This window comes from Coenobita brevimanus, chromosome 25, assembly GCF_032717465.1.
Source record: "Coenobita brevimanus isolate Jiangsu-jjx chromosome 25, ASM3271746v2, whole genome shotgun sequence".
Lineage (NCBI taxonomy): Eukaryota > Metazoa > Arthropoda > Malacostraca > Decapoda > Coenobitidae > Coenobita > Coenobita brevimanus.
In genome coordinates, this window is record NC_136978.1 from 15,320,233 (window position 1) to 15,340,951 (window position 20,719).

Below are 20,719 nucleotides of genomic sequence, written 5' to 3' on the forward strand. Positions count from 1 at the left end.
CAGGATCGCCCTCGTCATCATCCAACCACTCACGCAAATCGTCGCCATGCGTACATAGCCGTGCATTCATCCACGTCAAACCCTAGAAAATCGTACTCCACATCCGTTCCGAGAAGCAGACGAGACCAACCATTTTCTAGAGTCTTGACAGGGACTTCCTTCCATGCACTGGCCCAGTTGTAGATTGCAGACCTGATGTTGTAGAGGCGAAGGTTTTCCAAAGTCCGCTGGCCTTGCATGTCCCGTCCCTCCCTGCGCTCGTCCTCATCCTCGAGAACAACCATCACCTCGTCCAGGAACTTCCGGCGGTATAGGCACTTTGTTGCCACAATCACTCCTTGGTCCATTGGTTGGACGAGAGCAGTCGTATTAGGTGGCAGAAACATGCACCAGGCCATTCTCAGCCACCAAGTCCTTGTCCCACGGGTGGGCAGGTGCATTGTCGAGGAGAAGGAGGGCCTTTACCTGGTCGCGCGGGATTCCCTGTGTCTTCGTCTGGAAATTGATGACCTCCTTGATGAAGCGGCGATGGAACCAGTCTTTGAAGATCTGGGCTGTAAACCATGCCTTCAAAAAATGGTACCAGACGACGGGAAGGACATCCATCACCCCACGAAGACACCGAGGCTGCTTTGCACGGCCAACAATAACGGGCTTAAGCCAGTGCATGCCGTTAGCATTGGCACAACACAAAGCAGATATCCGTTGCTTGGAGAGCTTGCGGCCAGGTACATGCTTCTCCGTCTCCTCGGCTAGAGTGTTCGTTGGCAAAGAGCGATAGAATAAACCAGTTTCATCAGCATTGTAGACTTGACCAAAAGTGAGGCCCTCCTTGTCGATCAAGCCCTTCACCTTGTGCCAAAACTCGTCAACTCCATCCTCATTAGCGTCCAATGCTTCGCCATGAGCTTTACAGTTGGTAAGGCCATGCCGTAACTTGAACGCGAAGAGCCAACCCTCGGATGCCTTGAAGTCTAGGGCATCGTGAAGCCTGGCGAACTTCTCAGCAGCAGCCTTCAGCTCCGTACCACGTACCATCACACCAGCAGCACGTTGCTGTTGATACCAAATCAACGTGGAGCGGTCGAGTTCAGCAAACTTGGGAGTAAACATCACCTTCCCCTCCACGTTGTGTTTGCTTCTCGACGAGAAGTCAGCCATGTACTGCATGATTTTGTCTCGGGATCTCTTGATATCGAACAAAGTAGATCGGGCCAGGTTGAACTCGCGAAGGATGCGGGAAGAAGACTACCCCGCATCTACTTTCTCCAATATCTCCCGTTTCTTCTCCAGAGTCAACACCACTCTCTTCCTCTTCTCAGGCAGCGGGGCCATCATCACACACACTAATAAGAGGCCCGAGAGCAGCAAGAGTGCCTGCAGCAGGTAAGGAACCACCACAAAAGCGAGCATGTGGGCAGCCATGACGACGAGCGTGCACTCGCGGTGAGAGACAGGTGGAAAGTGGGGAGGATGCAGCGGCACTCTATCGGACGTCGGAGGAATGATGTGCCACAACAAAGCTGTCCCGCCCCGCGTGCGGCAAGTTCAAATTACGGGCAGGAATTTTTTTTTTTTTTCGATCTTTTTGCGGTTTTCGGACCATTTTGGGAATATTGGATCCCTGGACGATTATGTCCAGTTAGTGGGGATGTTTGGATATTAGAGGGATTACTGTATATAGTAATCCCTTTAAGCCCCGGGTGCCTAAGTCTCGGACACCCCAAGTCCCGGACACTTTGGGCTCAGGTCTCTGGACACACACACACACACACACACACACACACACACACACACACACAAAATAAGGCTGATGTGTGTTCAATCCTACTTTAAATTTGCCGCGTTGTGACAGACAGCTGTGTTTTGGCGCGTTGTTACTCTGACAGCCATTAGAGCGCCTCTCCAATCCTCCCTAGTTCCTGCCTACCCACCATTGTGACTGCACGCTTGCCGCCATGGCTGCCCACAGCTCATTTTTGTGAACAAACAGTGTATAAACTGCAATACCTCACCACTAGACCAGATGGGAATTTACAGTGTTGTGCAGTGTTGAGAAATTAGAATTCAGAGCGCAGATGATTAAGTTCACAGTGTAACACTGGCGAGTTTCAAGTGCAGCGCAAGTAAGAACAGAATGTGCAGTGTTAAACAATCATAATTCACAGTGTAAAGGATTAAGTGCAGCACACCACTGGATTACTGTACATGTTTCAAGTGCACCTTCACCACTGTCAGAGTCATAGAGGAGGCGAATTAATCTTCGTGACAGCCACGGATGTGTCGTAAGTACCCTGTCCACTGCTAAATATTTTTCATACTCACTTTTAATTTCTCATTCTCTGGTTCTTTTTCATTTATCTTATGGTTTCTGTCCCATACTTGTGTGAACAGGTCTTAAATAGGTGCTGTGCATGTCCGATAGGGAGTTATTTAGGTGGCTTCAAAGTCAGGTTCGGTTGGGGTCTATAAGAACCTATCCGGGGGCATTTTGCCCAAGTCCCAGACAAGACCAAGTCCTGGACGTTGCTTGGGCTCTATCACGTTGGATATTGGAGGGGTTACTGTACCACCATATCCCGCCTAATGATGGCCAAACCCCAGTTTAACGATGAGTTTTTAATTTTTTTTACCGATTTTGATGATATTTGAGACTAAAATTGTGTGTTTAGGTTGATTTATAAACTGTTTTTAGACTTAGATTAATGTGTTTTAGCCATAGGTGGGGTGAACATTGTCATTTTGGGGTACAGTTCACTAAGCTTCATTTTTTCCAGACTTATATTTGATGATTTTCAGATTTTATTTGTTAGTTTTAATGAGTTATTTACAGGTGTTAGGCTTAGGTTAGCTTCTTTTACAGCTGTTAAGCCATTTAGATTGGCTTTAAACTTGTTTTTGGGCTCATTTTGGTGGGTTTTGGAGTTGGCTGAGAGGGAAACCTAAGGCTGAAAAATGCATCCCATTGCTGTACACGTTAAATCTACCCCGATATACGATACTCAGCCTAACGATGGGTTTTTACCTAACCAATTGCATCGTTAAACCAGGGCATACCTGTACATATATGTCTGCCTTAAGACACCCAAGACAGTGTGTTTACATACGATCTCACTGGCTGGACACGTCAGTGCATTCTAACCTAACCGACTAGTTTTGCCCCCTAACCCCTTAACCGCGGGGCGTCACTTTCGTGACGCTTGGGAGCAAGGGATCATACCACGGGGCATCGCTTTTGTGATTCTGTGTTATTTTGAATTCACCCAGGCTTCCAAGTGGGGGCTTGTATCATCTATCAGTACTGCCAATGTCCAACACTAGTCAGCACTCCTAATCTCATCTGTACTCCCATCCATTGTTGACAATTTAGCCATTTCTCCCCGTTCTTGACTCCCCTCCCTACCCCCCCTCCATTACCCTATCCTCTCGCCTGCCCAGCCATGCTACGCTAAGTAAATCTTCCCTGGAATTTTTCACTGATTTCATCCATTGAAATAGGCCCTATGTCGTATTCTTATACCAAATAATATATACAAGAAAGAAATAAGGTAAGTGAGAGTGCCATACACCTGGAATTGGCTAATTATCACCTGACAACACCTCATGTGCACTCGTTCGCTAATTTTTGCTGTTTTTTTCCCCTTGAAATATGCCGAATAATCTATTTTCGTAATAAATATACATGTAAGGAGGGAAGGGAGAAGCCTAAGTGATATTTACATTCACCTGGAACTACCTAATTTATAATGTATTGTCTAGATTTCCTGCCAATCATATCAGTGCTACACAAAGCTGTTTCAAGATTTAACATTGGTAGCTCTGATTATATATCTCCTAAGTAGGCCTCTAATCTATTTTCGTAATAAATATACATGTAAGGAGGGAAGGGAGAAGCCTAAGTAATATTTACATTCACCTGGAACTACCAAATTTATAATGTATTGTCTAGATTTCCTGCCAATCATATCAGTGCTAGACTTAGCTGTTTCAAGAACCAATATTGGTAACTCTGAATAACCCCTAAACAGGCCTGCAGGCTGGCCCTGCGTTATCAGTTTACTCTCATCTTCCGAAGTGAGGGGACGTATGTTTCCTCTTGCTGACTTCAAGGCCTTTTTTCACTCCCATGCAAATGGCTCTGTGACCTTTACCCCCTACTAAACCTCGTGTGGAAAGAGGTAAAGGGCTGACAATTGATAAAAGAGTGACTACGATCTTTCTATTGAGTAAAACAGTGCAAGTGGAATTGTAAATAATGTGTAAATAATGTGTAAACAGCAAGTGAAAGTAATGAATGTAAATATACGTGAACAATGGAAAATAGTTTTATAAGTTATTTCAAATGACAGTGCACAACACAGTGTAAATAAAATAGAAATGTAAATAACGTAAATAAAATAGAGAACGTAAATAGAAATGTAAATGAGTAGCATTATAAGAATACGAGTATATACCCTAGGAGTAATGAAAGTGAAAGTTTCACTCTAGCATGTCTGAATGCTATGAGTTATGAGAGTGAAGATGAAAGTGACATTCACTCTCAATGCCAGTATACAGGACGAGAAAGTGAATGCTACGTATTTTACTGAAAGAAATTGAATCCCTACAGTGACAATAAACTAATACTACTGAAGGAAACTTATGGATAAAGACTGTAGATATATATAAGTGTTATATAGTAACAGAAATATAAAGTGTGAGGGGTTTTATGAATAATAAATGACAGAGTAACAAAAGCGAACTAGTGCCAGTGCGACGATCAGAAGCGCTCGTAATTTCCATTGCTTTCACAGTGTTTTTTTTTTTTTGAGTATGGATCCCAAACTACTTGATAATTGTAGAATAGTGTTTATAGTGTTTGTATCTGGCTGTGGTAATCATATTACGGGTTGTCGAGAAGTGTAAAGTGGAGACTTTGTTACCCTACTTCAGAGGTCTCCACAAGTCCTACGGTAACCGACGAAGGCTCAACAATCATTCCAGGAGAAAGCTGAAGGTATGTGCCATAAGCATATGTAATTTTATTATTCTAGGACTAATAACTGATTTTTGGCAAATATTTTTTGAGAGTCTGTCGGAGCCCAAATAACCCCGCGGCACACGCAAGTCATTGGTAAACAAGCCCGCGGTGTAGGGGCTAATACTCCCTATAAAAATTTTAACCACCAAGGATTGCCACTAAGCTTCTTGATGTTCCTCATTACCAATGAGGAACTTCTGACCTAATCAACATGTGAATAATGGCCGCCAACCATCATGCATATTTCACCAGGAATCACTTTTGGTGCTCAAAAAAAAAAAAAAAAAAAAAAAAAAAAAAAAAAAAGCCAGTGAAGCTATTTTTAAAAGACATTAGTCATCAATAATAAAGGAAAAAAAATCTATACTGAAGTCGTCAGCATGAAGTGATTGCGTACTTCTCAGATACACACGAATGCTGTAATTGTGAATGATAAACAAGTCAGCCAAGCAGTATAATTTGTATGAGAGTATAATTCACAAGAACTGAACTCACATAATTCAACTACTTACATCAACATATTGTGTCCTCACACACTGTAAGAGCCGAATTTTCTCGACCAAAGACCGTCAATTCTTAACAAAGATAGCCTTTTTCTTTTCACACTTGTTGCACTAAAGGTGAAAACAAGAATTTTACTGCCTTTCATCATTAACTTTTTTTTCAGCAAAGAAACTATCCACATCGTAAACACATCCAACTCATTTTATATACTGTATCTGATTGTTTGCATTTAAGCTCCCACACCACATGCCACTTCGTCCAACAATTTTACATTTTCCTTTGGAATGAATACTTTTCTTGTGCTCATAACACTTTCAGGGTGCTTAGGCATACATGAAGTTAGTTTGGAACCACATGCTCTGAGTTCTCAGTGGAAATGAGAAGCAAGGAAACAAGCAAATGAACGCCTCTCATCACAGCGACCGTCCACACAACACTGAGGCAGGCTGTGGCAGGTGGTATGGGACATGGGTCAGGTGGGTCGGGTCTGGTCGAGGAAGCCAATCAGCGACTGACAAAACCATAACAAACGAGATGCAAACAATGCAGTTATCTGGAAATCCAATACCTAAACGCATCCACTTCCCACACAGTTTCTCTTGCGCAGTTGAGTGATATTACTGCGCTATTAAGCTTGGGAAGAGGGAAGGGTTCCGGAGGACTGGAAATCAGGTATAACTGTTCCTTTATACAAAGGAAAAAGGGAGAGAGAAGGATGTGGTAACCATAGGGGTGTTTGCCTTCTTTGTGTGACTGGAAAAATATATGGTAGAATACTCAATGATAGGGTAAGGCATATAACAGGGGAGCTAGTCAGAGAAGAACAAGGGGGACTTAGGAAGGGAAAAGGGTGTGTAGATCAGATATTTGTTCTAAGATGTTCAGTGGATAAGTATCTAGAGAAAGGAAAGAAAGTGTATGCTGCCTTCATGGACTTGAGAAAGCTTATGACAATAGATAGACAAGGTATGTGGAAGGTATTGAGAATATGAGGAGTGGAGGGGAAATTGTTGAGTGCTGTGAAAAGTATGTACGAAGGAGCTAGGGCTACGGTGTGAGTGGATGGTGAGCTGAGTGAGTTCTTTGATCTCAATGTGGGACTGAAACAGGGTTGTGTGATGTCTCCATGGCTGTTTAATATATACATGGATGGGGTTGTAAAGGAGGTGCAAGGTAGGGCAGTGGATGTGGGGCTGGCTCTAATGAATGAGGGTGAGATTTGGAAGATTCCAGTGTTGTTGTTTGCTAATTATTCAGTATTGTTGAGTGAAGATGAATGGGAGTCGCAAGGTTTGGTGAATGAATTTGGGACAGTGTGTAGGAAGAGGAATCTGAAAGTTAGTGTAAACAAGAGTAAAGCTATGGTGTTTGAGAGGAACGAAGTCACAGAATGCACGGTGAGGTTGGATGGCGAGGATATGGAGAATGTGAGTGCATTCAAGTACTTGGGTGATGTGATGAGTAAGGATGGAACCTTGGGGGATGAAGTGCGTGAAAGGGTACAGCAGGGAAGGAAGGTTGTTGGTTCACTGAAAGCAGTGATGAGAAACAGGAAGTAAGTATGGAAGTTAAAAAGTCACTGCATGATAGTATTGTGATCCCTACCCTGACGTATGGAAGCGAGGCATGGACTTTGCAAGAGGGGAACAAGTCAAGAGTGAGAGCAGTGGAAATGAGTTACTTGAAAGGAGCATGTGGAGTGACATGAAGGGACAGGTTGACGAATGAAGAAGTGAAGGAACGTTGTGGGGTGGATGTGGTTGAGAAGATTAGGAGAAATACACTGAGGTGGTTTGGACATGTGGAGAGAATGGAGAAAGATTGACTATGAGGGTGTACGTAGGTGAGGTGGAGGGAGTGAGAGGGAGGGGAAGACCGAGGATGAGGTGGAGGGATGGAGTTGAGAGGTATATAAGGGAGGGAGGAATGAGTTGGGGGGAGGGTAGTCAAATGGTGGGTGACAGAGCGACTTGGAGGAATTTTGTCTGTAGCCACCCTTTGTGGGATTAGGGCGTCGGGCTATAGATAGATAGATATTAAGTAACTGTAGTGTGGCCTTGCATCTGGCTTTTCTTTAACTGGTGGTTTTGCATCTGGCATCAGGTTGGAAACTTCCCAAAGCCCTGCATCTGGCAAGCGCTCACCAGGCGAAATTCTGAGCGCACCCACTTCAGCACTTGGAGGACATCTTGTAATTACACCATTGTGTATGCCACCACCGCACATACCACAGCTACTACCTTGCCTGACTAATTTTTGTGCCTGTGTCTTGTGTTTGGCAGTGTTCAGCCAGAACTTATTAAAATAATATGATGGCAACCTTGAGAAAGACCTGGGGCAGCAACCCAGGCTGCCACACAGTAGTTATTCATCAATCCATAACCCACACTTTTGTTCAAATAAAACACTCCTGAACTTGATACTGGTGAGTTTTTATTTCCTTTACATATTTATATTGATGTTTAGTATGGTTATGATTTACTTCCTTGGGACAAAAAAAAAATGGTAGGTTACTAGTGGAGAAGGGAGAAAAAGTAAGCAGATGGAGGGAACACTTTAAGGAATTCCTGAACATATAGAATGAAAGTACTGCAAGTATAAGTGGCTGGGGAATGGCTGGGAGAAGGAGGAGGAATGTGAGAGGAGAAGAAAAAATCAGTAGGATGGAAGTTGTGGAAGCAGTGAAGAAAGTTAAAACGAGGAAAGCCCCAGGAATTCATGGAGTGTATGGTGAAATGCTGATGCATGCGGGAGAGAAAGTAGTAGAATGGACGTGGAAGATGCGCAGATTTGCCTGGGAGGAGGGTAGAGTTCCGGAGGATTGGAAGTCAGGTATAATCATTCCCCTGTACAAAGGAAAAGGGGAAAAAGAAGTGTGTGGTAATCATAGGGGCATTTGTCTTCTTAGTGTAATAGGCAAAATATACGGCAGGATACCTACTGACAGAGTTAGGGATATAACAGAGGAATTAGTTGGAGAAGAACAGGGAGGTTTCAGGAGGGAAAGAGGTTGTGTAGATCAGATATTCATTCTTAGATCTTCACTGGAAAAGTTTCTAGTGAAGAGAAAGAAGTTATATGCGACCTTCATGGATTTGGAGAAAGCATATGACATGGTGGATTGTGGAAAGTATTAAGAATATATGGAGAAGATGGGGAGTTGTTGAAGGCCGTGAATAGTATGTATGAGGGTGCTAAGTCTGCAGTGGGTGTGGATAGTGAACTGAGTGAATTTTTCTACTTGAACGTTGGATTGAAACAGGGATGTGTCATGTCTCCATGGTTGTTCAATCTGTATATGGATGGGGTTATAAAAAAGATACAAGGTAGGGCAGTGGATGTTGGAATGGCCCTAATGAGAGTGGGCAGTGTGTGGAAACCCCCTGTACTGTTGTTTGCAGATGATACTGGGTTGTTAAGTGAAGACGAAGGGGAGCTGCAAGGCTTGGTGGATGAGTTTGGGAGAGTGTGTAAGAAATGGCATCTAAAGGTGAATGTAAGGAAGAGTAAAGTTATGGTTATTGAGAGAGGTGAAGTCATTGAATGTACAGTGAGGTTGAATGACGAGGAAATGGAAAATGTGAGTGCGTTTAAGTACTTGGGTAGTGTGATGAGTAAGGATGGAAGTTTAGAGGGTGATGTGCTTGAAAGGGTGCAACAGGGAAGAAAGTCTGCTGGTTCCTTGAAAGCACTGATAAGAAACAGGGAAGTGAGCATGGAAGTGAAAAAGCTACTACATGACAGTGTTGTAATACCAACTCTAATGTTTGGAAGTGAAGCTTGGACCTTGTTGGAGTGACAACAAGTGAAGAAGCATTGTGGTGTGGATGTGGATGTGATAGGAAGCATTAGGAGAAACACACTGAGGTGGTCTGGCCATGTGGAGAGGATGGAGAGTGAGAGACTGAGGAGAGTGTATGTGAGTGAGGTGGAGGCCAAGGATGAGATGGAGGGATGCAGTGGAGAGGTACATGAGAGAGGGGGGTGTAAGCTGGGAGCAGGGCAGTGAAATGGCGGGGGACAGGGCGACACGGAGGCGATTTGTTTGTGGCCACCTCTTATGGGATTAAGGTATCTGGCAATAGATGGATAGATAAACAGATAGATAAAAGTACAAAAATATGAGGGGCTTCGAGCCAGAGGGGCGACTATGCATTTTACTTATTTGCTTTGACATCTAATTACCAAACTGTAATATACTTTAAACATGTCATGTTTACCACCATTTTAATCATCTTGTCTTGCACTTTCATGCTAAACAATAAAATGCATAAACGTTAGTTTTCCCACTGTATAATTAGCCAAGTCAAAGTTTAAAAACTTATTACCGAAAATAAGCAAAATGCACAGTCGCCCCTCTGGCTCGGAGCACCTCATATGTAAAACAAGGTAACTTTCAGGTGACAAAAGACTCCTGTTAATTTTTCCCATTTAAACTTTGCCCCAGATCAGGCAGTTTCGCATCTGGGGCAATTTTTTTAGACTACTGTATTTGCCAGATGTGAGGCCCCACTGTATAGGAGAAATTAAATGCCTGTGTTATTGTAAGATCGTTGTTGTTGTTGTTTTTTTTTGTCTTAAATCGCGACTCTACTGTACTGTATATCGGAAAAAGTCCAATAAAGCCAGAGGCAATCCAGATTGCCTGACCACTTCAGCTATGTTCACCAAAATAAGGTAAATAAAAGATATGTTTATCAGTGTACAGTATAGTATTATTATATATTTTATAGCATTTGATTACTGTAGTGAAAGTATAATACAGTACAGTGCTGCAATGGTTGTTAAAACAGTTAAAAAACCATGGGTGCGATCCAGACTAATGTCTGATATATCGGCAAATGTCTGGGTTAGCAAGGGGAAGTCTGGATGTTGCGTTTATCGGAATGGCTTGGGCCCCAATTGGTCCATTATAGTGAGGTTATACTGTAATGTGGTGCTGGAGTTCAAGCAGCAAGTGAAGTGCAGTGGAGTGAAATAACTACAAGCTTAGGTGAGTTGGAAACCCATTTTTAGACTCATTTTTGTTGGTAAGCAGCAAGTGAAGTGCAATGAAATGAAATAACTACCAGCAGAGGTGAGCTGGAAACTTGTTTTTAGACTGTTGTGTGGGTGACCCTTAGCCAAAAACAAATCCCCAGTGAAAGCCTCTTATAACTGACTTGATATATGATAAATCATTATTCAAAGTTTTTTTCTCACCCACCCACTTAATGTAGTGTTACCCTATAGCTCTACATTGAGTGGCAAGCCAAATTATTTCCTGTAAACCAGGAAATCATTCACAACGCTGGGTGGTAACCTTATAACCAACCGACATGTGTTCCCTACATGACAGCAAGTGGGTTGGCAGAGGGTTAGTGCCCCTCCCCGGAAAACAACTAACTAAAAATACGAACAAGCAGCCTCCGACCAGGACTGACCAAAAGATGACGACTAAGGACCGAACAATGGACATGATATGGATGGCAACATGGAATGTAAGGGGTGCAAATGATGAGGTGAAAGCGAGAGAGATTGTCCAGGTGCTTGGGGTGCAAAAGTGGATGTATGTGGATTAACTGAAACTAAATGGAGAGGAGAGAGTATGAGAGAATGGGAGTATGGATGGGGTATATGTGCAGGAGTAGGTGAGAATGAAAGGGCAAAAGCAGGAGTGTGTATTGTTGTAACAGATGGAAGGAGAATATAAGAGAGTATGGATCAGTTGGCTCAAGGATTGTGTGGATGAGACTGAAAGTTGGACTACAAATGTGGGCGATTGTGTGCATGTATGCACCAACGCAAGATCGTTCAAGCACAGTGAGAGAAGAGTTTTAGACAAATGTGGAAGTGTGCAAGGAAAAGTTTGAAAAGAATGAGAGTGTTTTTGATTGGTGACATGAATGGTAAAGTAGGGAATATGAAGGTGGATGGAGTAGTTGGTGAGTGGGATGTGCCTGCTAATATAGATAAGAATGGCTGTGTTTTAGTGGACATTTGTGCCGGGAGAGGGTTGGTGATAGCCAATACCCTCATCAGGCACAAAATGATCCACAGGTATACATGGCGAGTGATGAAAAGGGTGGATGGTGAACTGAAGGAAAGGAAGGCAATGGCTGATTATGTGTGTGTGGATGAAAGGATGCAAAGATGTGTAATGGATGCAAAAGCTTATAGAGGTTGGGGAAGTGGACTTTCTGACCACCACCAAGTGGTGGTCAAAATCAAGGTCCAAGTAAAATGGAGAAATAGAACAAGGGAAGGATGGGAGGAAGGAGTAGATGCAAGGAGAGTGGAAAGGTTACAAGAGGATGAGAAAAAGGCAGAACACAACAGAGAAGTGGAGGAACAATTGGGTTAATATGAACTGGAGAAGATGGGGGATGTGGAAGGCGTGTCCAAGATGTTCACAGAAGAAATATGTGCAGCATGTGAGGTGGTGTGTAGCGTGAAGAGAAAACGAAAGGGGGAGCAAGGAACAGCATGGTGGAGTGGAATGAAGAGGTGAGACAGGCTGTGGCACAAAAAGAAAAAAAAAAAGCATATAATGAATGGATGAGAAATAGGGGCGTGGAAGAAGTTGAGAGACAAAAGAGAAAGTTATATGTAGAAAGGAAGAAAGAGGTGAAAAGATTAGTAAGAGAGAGTAAGAAGAGAGTGGATGAGGAAATTGGAAGGAATTTGAGTGTCAAGTGGAGGGAATGTAAGAAAATGTTCTAGAAAGAGGCAAAGAGAGTTAGACAGGGTGGCAATGAAGTTGGTAAGGGAGTGAAAGATAAAAACGGTAGATTACTAGTGGAGCAGGGAAAAAAAGTGAGCAGATGAAGAGAACACTTTAGGAATTGTTGAACATAGAGAATGAAAGTAATGCAAATATAAGTGGCTGGGGAATGGCTGGGAGAAGGTGGGAGGTGAGAAGAGAGAAAGAAATCAGTAGGATGGAAGTTGTGGAAGCAATGCAGAAAGTTTAAACGGGGAAAGCCCCAGGAATTCATGGTGTGTGTGGTGAAATGCTGAAGCACGGGGGAGAGATAGTAGTAGAATGAATGTGGAAGATGTGCAGATTGGCCTGGGAGAAGGTAGAGTCTCGGAGGATTGGAAGTCAGGTATAATTATTCCCCTGTACAAAGGGAAAGGGGAAAAAGAAGTGTGTGGTAATCATAGAGGCATTTGTCTTCTTAGTGTAATAGGAAAAGTATACGGTAGGATACTTACTGACAGAGCTAGGGAAATAACAGAAGAATTAGTTGGAGAAAAACAGGGAGGCTTTAGGAAGGGAAGAGGTTGTGCAGATCAGATATTCATTCTTAGATCTTTACTGGAAAAGTTTCTAGAGAAGGGAAAGAAGTTGTATGCAGCCTTCATGGATTTGATGAAAGCATATGACATGGTGGATAGACAAGGACTGTGGAAAGTATTAAGAATATATGGAGTAGATGAGAAGTTGTTGAATGCTGTGAAGAATATGTATGAGGGTGCTAAGGCTGCAGTGCATGTGGATAGTGAACTGAGTGAATTTTTCTATTTGAAGGTTGGGTAGAAATAGGGATGTGATCCATGGTTGTTCAATCTGTATAAGGATGGGGTTATAAAAGAGATACAAGGTAGGGCAGTGGATGTTGGAGTGGTCTTAATGAGAGAGGGCAGTGTTTGGAAACTCCCTGTACTGTTGTTTGCATATGATACTGGGTTAGTGAAGACGAAGAGAAGCTGCAAGGCTTGGTGGATGAGTCTGGGAGTGTGTGTAAGAAATGGAATCTAAAGGTGAATGTAGGGAAGAGTAAAGTTATGGTCTTTGAGAGAGGTGAAGTCAGTGAATGTACAGTGAGGTTGGATGACGAGGAAATGGAAAATGTGAGTACGTTCAAGTACTTGGGTAGTGTGATGAGTAAGGATGGAAGTTTGGAGGGTGAAGTTCTTGAAAGGGTACCGGTACAACAAGGAAGAAAGGTTGCTGGTTTCTTGAAAGCAGTGATAAGAAACAGGGAAGTGAGCATGGAAGTGAAAAAGCCATCTATGACAGTAGTGTGATACCAACTCTAACATATGGAAGTGATACTTGGACGCTGTTGGAGGGACACAAGTCAAGAGTGACAGCAGTGGAAATGAGTTACATGAGAGAAACATGTGAAGTCACATGGAGAGACAGACTGACAAATGAGGATGTGAAGGAGCATTGTGGTGTGGATGTAGATGTGATAGGAAGCGTTAGGAGAAACACACTGAGGTGGTTTGGTCATGTGGAGAGGATGGAGAGTGAGAGACTGATGAGGAGAGGGTATGTGAGTGAGGTGGAGGGGTAGTGAGGGAGGGGAAGGCCATGGATGAGATGGAGGGGTAGTGAGGGAGGGGAAGGCCATGGATGAGATGGAGGGATGGAGTGGAGAGGTATATGCGAGAGGGGGGTGTGACTTGGGAGCAGGACAGTGAAATGGCGAGGGACAGGGTGACGTGAAGACGATTTGTTTGTGGCCACCCTGTATGGGATTAAGGTGTTTGGCAATAGATAGATAGATTGATCCTCATAGTAAAACTAGGGCATGCTGTGCAGACAGTCCTCATTATAAGTCAGGGTGTGTTCCAAAATAACTGTTTCCATACAACTCGTACTGTACTCCTGTTCTGCTGAAAATGGCTTAGATTCATGGAATGCAACTGAGCTTCAATAGGCAATGTTTAGGTAATTTGCTGTGGACTTAATAGCAGTAATGAAAATTACATGGGTGACTTACAACAAGCACTTCCTGTACAAACACAATATCAATATCATCATACATACAAGTATTGCTGTTTCCTTTGCTTTCTCTGGATCCCACTCCTCCCCTTTTCTATACGCTTCCAGTTCTTCTTCTGTCAGTGGGTACTCCTTTTTGAATACCATTACGTGGCGGTCAACATCGTCGGTGCCAAAAGCATATGTTGTCAGGCCAGCAATATCAGCCACATCACGTCTGCCAGGAGCAAGCACAGGTATCCAATAAGTATCTGTAAGGCATATGAGGTGAAGTAAGTATTCCAGAGGCTTGAATGGGGAGTGAATGTGAGTATGGGTAATTTTGCTGAGCATGCTGTTGATTAGTTCTCTCTATCAAGTTTTCTCTTGCACTCTGTACCCTATCTTATTCTGCTGTTGTGGGAGAAAGGAGATGGTTGTTGATGATTATGATGATGATAATGATTAATGGCAACACTGAAGAGTGAGAAGAAAACGCAGAAAAGAGTTTAACCTCTTCAAACTCAGTTCATACTGTAGCCGAGCTGACAGACAGCCGGTTTCCTATCCCAATGGACAAGGATTCAAATCCAGGCTGGGGCATGGAACAATTTAAGAATTTGAATTTTGTTACTACAGACTTTACTGATCTACCATCAGACCTGCCAGCATGTGGCAAAAACACTCTCCCTAATACCAACACACCAGTCCTGTATGAGACAGCCCCTGCATGTATTCAATATGGACGGTGAATGTTAGTGCCAAAGTGGTGACATGAAGAAGTGTTTGGCACCTATGAAACTTCCGGGTCTTGGGGAACAAACTGTTAAGCCTAAGCCCTATCAGACAAAAAATAAATAAGTAATTAATAAATAAATAAATACATCTAGACTATTTCATTCACCTTAAGAAAGAATTTTCATACTGGAATGGGTAATGAAGTCTAGTTCTGACCCACTCACCCACCCCAAAATAAATCTCAACAATGCTTTACATGCTGGCAACAGGAGATGCCACATAAGGCCAAAATAAGGCACAGATACTACATACTGCCTGAATTTTTAATTTCCAATTTTATTTTGTGGACAATGCAGAATGCTCCCATACGTGTGTTTTTCCATAATAATATTACAGTATGTACAAATTTTTCTCATTTATTTAAGGTGACTTCTGTGCCTAATAATGAGGTCACAAAATATTTTGTGATGTTATTCGAATGTTTTGTGGTGTAGGCTATATACATAAAGAGATGAAGATTTATTGGTTTTACACATATGTACGAATATTTCTTATTTATACTTTTATTCAAATACTCCCAGTGGTCACCAGCAGACATATTAAAAGAAAAAAATAAGATTTTCATCAAAGAGCCTGTGGTTCCCACCGACAGAGATTGCACAGTCGAAGGGACAAACTCGGCAAAGAATCTGTGATTCGTCTCTCAACTCATAAATGCATAAACTTTTCACTATCTGAGAAGCAAATAATAGTTAAAATATGTCTAAAGTACCATTATTTAGAGATGATTTGTGCAATACAGCTTATGTTTCACATATACCAACCATTATAACCACTGCTAGAATCTGTTATGTATAGAGGATGGAGGGTGAAAGACTGACGAAGAGAGTGTATGTGAGTGAGGTGGAGGGGGAAAGAGGGAGGGGGAGGCCTAGGATGAGATGGAGGGATGGGGTGGAGAGGTATATGAGAGAGGGGGGTGTGAGTTGGGAGCAGGGGAGTGAAATGGTGGGGGACAGGGCGACTTGGAGGCGATTTGTTTGTGGCCACCCCAAACGGGATTGAGGCGTCTGGCAATAGATAGATAGATAGATAGACACTTAAGGGGCTATATTAGTATTCGTCTTTATATGAACTCACAGCATCGTAAAGTCATGGATATTGCTGTCAAGTCAAATTAGCATATTTTTCTGCTGTAAAAAAAATACTGAATTCAGTCTCGGCTCCAGAGCTCCAAGGTGCCTGATGTACGAGTGTTTGTCAAAAGACTATTGTCTACATTCAATATGACACACTTTATATGTGCTGTGGCTGACTGCAGATCAGACTCAAGAAAGAAAACAGGAAAGAAGGGTGCGAGAGATGTCAGAGGCTGGGCCAAGTTCCCATCTGCCAAGAAAGAACCAATAAGAAGAAAAGTGTGGGAAACATCTGAGACAAGATGTGGCTGTGTTTTGATCTGCAGAGGATGTCGTACCGCAAGCAGCGATTATGTGGTGAAACAACTTTTTTTCTTTTAATACATTTGCTGGTGACCACTGACAGAATTTGAATAAAAGTATGAATCAAGAAATATTCGTACATACTGAATGTGTAAAACCGATAACTCTTCATCTCTTGAAGTATACAGCCAACACCACAAATCATTCAAACAATATTGCAAAGTATTTTGTGATCTCATTATAAAACCTCAGGCTCACCTTAAATGAATGAGAAATATTTCTCTATTTATCTATTGCCAGATGCCTTAATCCCGTAAGGGGTGGCCACAAACAAATCACCTCCATGTCACCTTGTCCCCCGCCATTTCATTGCGCTGCTCCAAGCTCACACCCCCCTCTCTCATATACCTCTCCACTCCATCCCTCCATCTCATCCTTGGCCTCCCCTTCCCTCTCCCCCTCTTCACCTCACTCACATCCACTCTCCTCATCAGTCTCTCACTCTCCATCCTCTCCACATGGCCAAACCACCTCAGTGTGTTTCTCTTAATGCTTCCTATCACATCCACATCCACCCCACAATGCTCCTTCACTTCCTCATTTGTCAGTCAGTCTCTCCATGTGACTCCACATGCTCCTCTCAAATAACTCATTTCCACTGTTCTCACTCTTGACTTGTGTCCCTCCAACAATGCCCAAGCTTCACTTCCATACGTTAGAGTTGGTATCACACTACTGCCATTGGTAGCTTTTTCACTTCCATGCTCACTTCCCTGTTTCTTATCAATGCATTCAAGGAACCAGTAACTTTTCTACCTTGTACCCTTTTAAGCACTTCACCCTCTAAACTTCCATCCTTACTCATCACACTACCAAAGTACTTAAATGCACTCACATTTTCCATTTCCTCCTCATCCAACCTCACTGTACATTCACTGACTTCACTTCTCTCAAAGGCCATAACTTTACTCTTCCTTACATTCACCTTTAGATTCCGTTTCTTACACACTCTCCCAAACTCATCCATCAAGCCTTGCAGCTCCCCTTCGTCTTCACTTAACAACACAGTATCATATGCAAACAACAGTACAGGGAGTTCCCAAACACTGCCCTCACTCACTAGGGTTGCTCCAACATCCACTGCCCTACTTTGTGTCTCTTTTATTACCCCATCCATATATAGATTGAACAACCATGGAGACATGACACATCCCTGTTTCAATCCAACCTTTAAACAGAAAAAGTCACTCAGTTCTCTATCCACATGCAGTGCAGACTTAGCACCCTCATACATACTCTTCACGGCCTTCAACAACTTCCCTATCTACTCCATATATTCTTAATACTTTCCACAATCCTTGTCTATCCACCATGTCATAAGCTTTCTCCAAATCCATGAAGGCTACATACAACTTCTTTTCCTTCTCTAGAAACTTTTCCATCAAAGATCTAAGAATGAATATCTGATCTACACAACCTCTTCCTCTCCTACAACCTCCCTATTCTTCTCCAACTAACTCCTCTGCTATTTCCCTAACTCTGTCAGTAGGTATCCTACCATATACTTTTCCTATTACACTAAGAAGACAAATGTCCATATGATTACCACACACTTCTTTTTCCCCTTTCCCTTTGTACGGGGGAATAATTATACCTGACTTCCAATCCTCCGGGACTCTACCTTCCTCCCAGGCCAATCTGCACATCTTCCACATCCATTCTACTACTATCTCTCCCCATGCTTCAGCATTTCACCACACACTCCATCAACTCCTGGGGCCTTCCCCATTTTGACTTCATTGCTTCCACAACTTCCATTCTACTGATTTCTTTCTCTCTTCTCACATTCCTTCTTCTCCCAGCCATTCCCTAGCCACTTATACTTGCATTACTTCCATTTTCTACGGTCAACAATTCCTTAAAGTGTTCTCTCCATCTGCTCACTTTTTCTCCCTTCTCCACTAGTAATCTACCACTTTTATCTTTCACTCCCCAGCTAACCTCTTTGGCACCCTGTCTAACTCTCTTTACCTCTTTCCAGAACATCTTTTTACGTATTTGTACATAATATTCTTATAAAAAAAAACAATATGGGAGCATTCTGCATTGCCTGCAAAATAAAATCGGAAATGAGAAATTCTGGTAAATAACAGTACCTGCGCTGTACTGCAAATGCTCCTACTGCATCAGAGTAGCAAGAATAAAATGAAAATACATCACTGAGGTCAAGTAATGCAGTTGAAACCCTTGAACCCAAAGATGCATTTTTTTAATACAATAAACTCTCAATTATCCGGTGTAATTCAGCCAAGCCCTGTGCCAAATAAAGTGAAATGCCAGATATTTCATAACACATACCATTGGCTCAACATTCAGCATCGAGCCAGATACTGTGTTACTATTCATCTCGATCCTCTATCCTAAAAACTTTTCCGTGAGTTAAAGCCGAAACCTAAGCATAAAATACAATACAGTATTGATACAGTACAGTAATACAGTACATAGTGTAGTACCGTTCTGTATGTACTCACCATGTGTTGGCATCGGTGGAGGGGAAAGTTATACACTGTGCACCATGTGCAGTTATAATTTCAGGATCACAATAGAGCACAAGGACATGAGCACTGACAGGCCATAAGCTTTTCAACAACAATGAACATAGGATGCCACAGAGTTAGTCACAGAACTAGGGTTTCATGACCAAGTGGTCAGAAGCACAGAGCACACAGACACATCTTGTCTTTACTATACAAGATCCAAGGGTAAGAATGAGAGCATGGCGGTATGCTCGGTGTGCCAAGTGAGTTGCTCCTACAATGGATTCTGGTTGGATGGCGCATAGCAGGCATTCTTAATGGCTGGAATGTTTTGGGGTTTTCCTGGGTGTCGGCTGACCACTGTCTGCGTGCAGGCTGATACACCTCAACACCAGATATTGCACAGAACTGATGATTACGACTTGTTTTGACCCCACGTGTTGCATAATTTCGCCAGCTATTGGTTTAATAGAGCAGATCCAGCAGCACCAGATATTGCAATGCACCAGATACAGGTATACATCGATACACAATACTCCTAGATGTGATACCATGGCTTAATGATGGGGGTAGAAATACCACCATACCCTGCCTAATGATGGCCAAACTCTGGATGAATGATGAGTTTTGATTTTTTTTACAGATTTTGATAATATTTTATACTAAAATTGTGTATTCTGGTTGATTTATAAACTGTTTTTAGACTTAGATTAATGTGTTTTAGCCACTGGTGGGGTGAACATTGTCATTCTGGGGTACAGTTTACTAAGCTTGATTTTTTTCCAGACTTATATTTGACGATTTTCAGAATTTATTTGCTGGTTTTATGGAGTTATTTACAGGTGTTAGGCTTAGGTTAGTTTTTTTCACAGCTATTAGGCCATTTAGACTGGCTTTAAACTTGTTTTTGAGCTCATTAGGGTGGGTTTAGGACTTGGTTGGGGGGGAAACCTAAGGCTGAAAAACGCATCCCATTACTTTACATGTTAAATGTACCCCGATATACGATACCCCGCCTAAAGATGGGCTTTTGCCTAACCAATCGCACTGTTAAACCAGGGTATACCTGTATTCAATGATGAGTGATTGAGATTTTAATGAAGTCTTGCATTTTTGCTATACAGTAATCCCTTTAATATCAGGACTCCAAGTAACCAGACTTCTCAATGTCCGGACATTTTGGGTCCAGGCCTTTGGAACTCAAAAAAAAAAAAATAAATAAATAAATAAAAATAAAAATAAAATAAAATAAAAAAAAATAAATTAAAAAAAAAAATAAATAAATAAACCATACTTTGAACTTGGCATATGGCGCCAAACAGCTGTGTCTATAGGCAGCCCCTTGCTTCCTCCCATCCCCAGTTACTGCATAATTATCATCCTGACTAGATGCTCATCGCAATGAATGCCGCACATGCTAGTTTTTGTGAATAAACAGTGAATAAACCGCAGTACCTCACACTAGACCACATGGGAATTCACAGTGTTGTGCAGTGTAAAGAGATTAGAATTCAGAGCGCAAAGGATTAAGTGCGGAGTGCAAACTGGCGTTGAAACTGTCATGGCGCAAGTAAGAAGAGAAAGTGCAATGTTAAACAATCATAACTCACAGCAAAAAGGATTAAGTGCAGCACAACACTGGATTACTGTACTTCATTTTCACCACTGCCAAAGCCTGTTAATCTTCGCAACGGCCACGGACGTGTTATAAGTACCCTGTACACTTCTAAATATTTTCCATACTCACTTCTAATTCCTCATTCTCTGGTTCCTTTTCATTTAT

General features: G+C 42.4%; 1 protein-coding gene across 2 annotated transcripts in view; it reads right to left on the reverse strand.

Moving 5' to 3' along the window:
• LOC145393867 (sperm-associated antigen 7 homolog) overlaps positions 1–20,719 on the reverse strand; it is a 132,462-nt gene that overhangs the window by 54,166 nt on the left and 57,577 nt on the right. For both annotated transcript variants that reach the window (XM_080267925.1, XM_080267926.1), the window contains exon 4: positions 14,286–14,457. In XM_080267925.1, coding sequence (XP_080124051.1) covers positions 14,286–14,457 — 172 coding nt within the window. The remainder of the gene's footprint in view (positions 1–14,285; positions 14,458–20,719) is intronic.